The 5,606-nt window shown below is 33.0% G+C and overlaps 2 protein-coding genes across 2 annotated transcripts in view; both read right to left on the minus strand.

The window, feature by feature from the left end:
- The window catches only part of LOC108754089 (neural-cadherin-like), a 5,091-nt gene extending 2,128 nt beyond the window's left edge, over positions 1 to 2,963 (minus strand). Inside the window, exons 1-2 of the mRNA XM_018496139.1 lie at positions 2,814 to 2,963; positions 1,879 to 2,061 (exon numbers count right to left, since the gene is read on the minus strand). Of these exons, the coding sequence (XP_018351641.1) occupies positions 1,879 to 2,061; positions 2,814 to 2,963 (333 nt within the window). The remainder of the gene's footprint in view (positions 1 to 1,878; positions 2,062 to 2,813) is intronic.
- LOC108754121 (neural-cadherin-like) overlaps positions 2,911 to 5,606 on the minus strand; it is a 75,990-nt gene continuing 73,294 nt past the window's right edge. Inside the window, exon 11 of the mRNA XM_018496199.1 lies at positions 2,911 to 3,003. Within this exon, the coding sequence (XP_018351701.1) occupies positions 2,986 to 3,003 (18 nt within the window). The 3' untranslated portion in view covers positions 2,911 to 2,985. The remainder of the gene's footprint in view (positions 3,004 to 5,606) is intronic.

Below are 5,606 nucleotides of genomic sequence, written 5' to 3' on the forward strand. Positions count from 1 at the left end.
TCACGTAATCGGTGAAATTTACAGTTGCGCATCTCATACTATTTAATCGGCAAATTTCCACTTGGAAATTTCGTGATATTTCACGGTTGCTTCGTTTCCGTTTACTGCGGAGGTAAAGTTTTTTTGGCAGTTACGTTGCGCATATCATTTTCACGAGAGTTGCTTAGCTAAGAATAATCCCATTTTTGTTTAACGAAAAAAAAATAAATATATAGTAAAAGCCTCAATGACTTTTTTTTGTTCAACAGCTTTTCATTTCTTTGTTTGTCTTAAAAGGGATATGTATATAAAAGAAGATAAAATTTGCAAATGTGTGTATGAGACAAAATATAATAAAGAATAATTTCGTATAATTTAGCAGAAATTAAAAATCTTTTTCTGATTTTGTATGTGTAAAAATTTATAATTTTTTGTCAAAGATTGTAAACTTATAGAAAAAAGTTTAATGTTTAATTAATAAAAAAAATTGAAAATTTAACATCTTGATGAAGAAACTGATAATGAAGTTATAATAAATGCTTATTAGTTCGTTGATTTAAAAAGTTTAAAAAGACTTTACGAAAACTCTAAAATGACAAGGAAAGTTCCATTAAATATGTATAATATTAAAAGTTTTAAATCGAAAGACAAAATTCACCTAATTTAAACCTAGATTTGAAGGTTATTTACAATCCAGCTACAATATCTCCCTCAGAAACTAGCAGCTTGTTTCATAATATTCAGCACGTTTACACCTAATCGGTAGTTGTATCGGCATTACAAAATGCGTTTGGTAGCATAGCAACCCGGTTTCAATGTAAAACGAATGATAATCACGCGATTAAATGTCGGCGCGATATACATTCGTGTTGCTGGCATATCCGATAATGCGATCATACGTGATAAATTCAACGCCACTCAAACGTGTGCTCGTCGGAATTGCGTTACTCCGTTACAGAGTTTATAACATTCTGCCAACGGCGGCAATGCATTTCCGCGTGAAACATTAAAGTTTCTATGCGACAGTCTAAGTTATGGCTATGCGTCTAAGCACTCTGTAACCGCTCTTATTCCCCAATTCCCGGCCGTCCTTCGTCTCTCCTCAATCAGGACTTTGACGACTGAGCTCCTTTAAGTCCTTCTCAAGTGCCCCGCAATAGCGCGATACCGAACATGTTCTTTAGTTCTTTTGTTAGCTTCGCCGCAATTCTCCTGCAATCGATCCATACGGAATTGGATCTCTGCAGTAAAGAAATGTGGAAAGAACTGTGTTGAACATGTGATGCGCTTTCCTCGGCCATTTTTCATTATAACCGAATTTCTTTGGTAATTTTAATTTACTTTTTCGTTAATTGCATTTTATATATAATAATTGGACATAAATAATATTTAAAATATCTTTGTGTATTTTTTTTGATAAATTCAATTGGATACAATAGCCATATTTCAAGTTAAAAAAACGAATAAGTATTATTAATTTAAATTAATTTAACAAAAAAGTGTTCTATGCGTATTTATTCTCACATATTCTAAATATAAAAATCATTACAAATACAAATGTAACGATATATGTATTTATTGAAACAAATATAATAAAATGTAGAAATTTCGATTGTTTAATACAAAATACACGTCTTTTAGTTATGTATTTATCCAAAAATTGAGGAAAGTCGTCAAAAACTGTATTATGTGATTTATATATACGTTTCTTATGTCAAAGTTTATGTTTTAAGATTTCGCTATTAAAATGATACCACATAATATAAACGCAGAAGGAATTTAGAACAAGTGTTTGGGGCCATATGCTATTTCTTAAGTAATCAGCTAATATCGAAATTAATTACTCTCTCAGAATGCGTCAATTTGTTTAGTGTGCAATAGCGCACGATATCGATTTACCTGATTATTGGGGAATGTCCCGTCCTTGTCGATGGCGTTTACTTGGGTGACTTTGCTGCCCACTGGCTCACCCTCGAGTACGGTTTCCTGTTCTCGTTCGGTGAACAGCGGTATCTCGTCGTTAACATCCTCCAGCATGATGTACACGGTAGCCTCGGAAGCCAGCTGCTGGGCTCCATTATTCTGAAAGGATTAAGTTAATCGCGATTACAAACGATTCTACGTTCGCGTGCTTCGTGATGCCGACTCTTCCTTTTTATTCTCGTGTAAAATTACGAATGCATTTACATTTAGATACATTTATTTTAAGCTTTTCTCGATCTGCACGCATCCAATATTCTAATACAAAGATGTAAACGTTACTATATCGGCCTTTGTTTCTCTTTTTATAGAAGCTTATGTTATTTAATATTTAAATTGGACTTTAATGCATCTATATTTACATTCAATATCGCATCAAATGCATAAAATTTATTATTTTATCGTCAACGTAATAGAATGTTATCATGCTAAAATTTTATTGCCATTAACCCTCCGTTAACAATGTTAAATTTTCGTCCTCCCTCTGTAACCCGGGTTTTCGAATTTCACATTTTTGTATTATGTTCCGAAATAAAATTTGGAAAAAAATTATATGTTTGAAAAACTTTAACGAGTTTTTAATATTAGTAGTTGGATTGTATTTTATTTATTTTTTTACCGATTTAAATTTATCTTATATCCAAAAAAATATATCGTAATAAAAAAATTGACTAAGCTTTTGAAGTCCAACCGGTTAACTGTTGGCTAATGTACGATTAGATTATTTTTGTATAGGTTTTTATCATCAGGAAATATGTTTACATTTTTCTTACAAGATACTTTGATTGCGTAAAGACTTTTTCACTCGTAAAAGCGAGCGTGTAGATAAAAGACGACGTAGATAAAAGTCATACCTCCACTCGTATGGTGAGATTGTATTCTTTTATGCTCTCGTAGTCCAGCGGATGATTAACCTTAATATCAGCCCAAGTTGTCGACTGTTCACCGCGTTGCTGAAGGTAAAACGTATGAAACTTGTTCGTCTGTGCCGTGGAACCGGGCATTAAGTGGTAAAAGACCGTCGGATTATTGTCGATTCCAGAGCTGTCGACACACACAAAGGGGCGTATTACAAAGCGCGTACCGGCTGCCCGGGAGCGCCGAGAACAACTTAACGAAACGGAAACGGAAACGGAAAACGGAAAAACAGAAACGAGAACGGAAATTTCCTAAAATAGAAGAGAAAAAGAGAGAGGGATTCGCGTATATACATATATGTACATATCGATATTTTGAAGTTAAAACAACTGATATCTTTACGTGAGTCAGAAATCGGGAGGCAATTGTTACGTATGTTATGTAATGTTGGACCTGCTCTTTCCGATTCATAAAATGATATTGGTTGTTCTAGTTTCAAGATACGGATATACGGGATAACCTATAACCGCTGTCCCTTTTGCCGATGCTGCGATTCGCATTTCAGATCATGCATTTAAATGTTAAATAGGAAAATAAATAAAATTTTTGACCTTTTTATGTAAGTATTGCATTTATTGTTATCGTACTGAGAACGTGGCTATTTTTAGCTTCAAATATAAGATTTGAAATAAATAAAGGGCAAAGTAAGGGCAAACACATTTTAAATTGTAACACAATTAAAAAGAATAAATTACAAATAAAGAAACACAGTTTAAATTCAAATATAAAACATTACAAATTTCGGCTACCGGATTGAACCCTCTTTAGACATAAGATTTGAACACCGATTTGTGTAAAAAAAAATTATATCTACACAAATTTTACAATTTTTACAAAACAAAAGATAATTCAACTGAATCAATACGTAACCATTTATGTTACAAAATAATTTGTTGTGTTATGATATTTGAGTCTTTAATCTTAATTTTACCTTATTACGTGTGATAGCAAAAATCAATAGAAATATATCCAGCCTATTTTTTAACATCCTGGAGTATAATGTTCTTAATTTATACGTGTTACTTTATTTTCTCATTAGATCTAATATACATTATTTTAAATTAATTTCAAATGACAATATCGTTTAATTATTAAAATATTACATAAAAGCAAAAATTGTAAAAACTTGTTCTTAATTATTTGTAGATATATTCTATAATAAATTAATATAAATAACAAATATAATTATTATGAATATACCTATATCACAGGAAAAATTAATAGAAATAATAAATATGCAATATATGTCTAGCATATTTTTTAATAATATGCTAGAATGTAGTATTCATATAATTAAACATTGTTAATGACGAGAAAGAAATCAGTTGTTAATTTATCCATAGACAAAAGGAATAGCAGATGTTTTGATACATCCTGTACATATGTATATTGGAAATAAATTATTACTGATATAATGAGAGGAAAAATATCTTGAAATAAAAGTTCATGCGATGTGTGTCGCATACGCGTTCATTCACGCGCGAGCGTATGCGTACACGACCAGAAAAGAGAGAAAAAGAGAAAGAGACAAGTAAATGAGTTAAACGTTCGATCGTCATTATGGAAAAAAGAGACTCCTTCGCTGGAGTATATTGATACATCTAGGGTAAAACGAGAGATAATAGTTCGACAATGGATTCTCACTGATCTCTACACATTAAGCATACGCGGCAGCGGCTCCATCAACCGTATCTTTTTCTCATTATCTTCAACATCGCTCGGTACAACGGGATCGGGACCGGTATAATCTCGATGATTAAAGAATCTCCGAACGGTGTTGTGCAAAAGTGGGTTAATCCGCGAAATAAAAAGGAAGAAAAAGGAGTTATACACACAGCTGGGCCAGCAACATGAAACTCCGCATTTCAAACTTAATTTACTGAAAACTACTCTGCTTACAATGAGTTAATCCGCTTTTCCATAACACCGTTTTTTTCTTCTATTCTATACACGAAGCTGATCTCTTTATTATGATACGTAAAATGTAACGATTAATATACGTTTCAGTTATTACTTCTGCTATGTTATTTCCGCAAAAGTTAAATAAGTACTAAAATTATACCGGTCAAAATTAATTAAATACGTATAGTGATCAGTGATGATTTTACCTAACGCGCCGCACGTCTTTTGCTTCCCGTCGTCGCCCGTTCCTTTTTCTTTGTTTCCCTTCCGTTTCTCTATTCGGTGCGCTTGACACACAACGGCGCGTGTGTGTATAATTGTAAGATGTATTATATATGCACGTAAACAAGAGCGAGCTCTTATACCGAGAAGTGATCATAACCCTAGGCAAAGTTCACGCAATCAAAAGGCACACATTTGCTGCTCTAGCTACGTTCCCGTTCGTTCGCGCGGGCCAATTACTATCCACGACTGTTATCGCTGTTAATTTGGTGGTAGAAGTGTTACAACCCTATTGTATGTGCTGTGTGTTAAAATGCACGAGTTGGAGCTTGGAGCGCAGAGTCGAGCTTCGTGAATGAGTGATTCGTCGATCAGACTGTTATTCGGTGGCATATTGTTACCGTAGTCTGTAGACTGTTCTACTCTTGACTAATATATGATAACTTATTCTCTCTAAACTATCTTTACCTAACTGCAAGTATGTAACCGTTGAAATGGAAACATTTATTAATGTTAGACAAAATTTAAATTAAATACCTTTTAAAGTGCGATCTTTTTACGTGTGTTTCCTCTATATATATATATAAGAAACGTATATTAATTAC

Source organism: Trachymyrmex septentrionalis, unplaced genomic scaffold (assembly GCF_001594115.1).
Source record: "Trachymyrmex septentrionalis isolate Tsep2-gDNA-1 unplaced genomic scaffold, Tsep1.0 scaffold76, whole genome shotgun sequence".
NCBI classification, from domain to species: Eukaryota; Metazoa; Arthropoda; class Insecta; order Hymenoptera; family Formicidae; genus Trachymyrmex; species Trachymyrmex septentrionalis.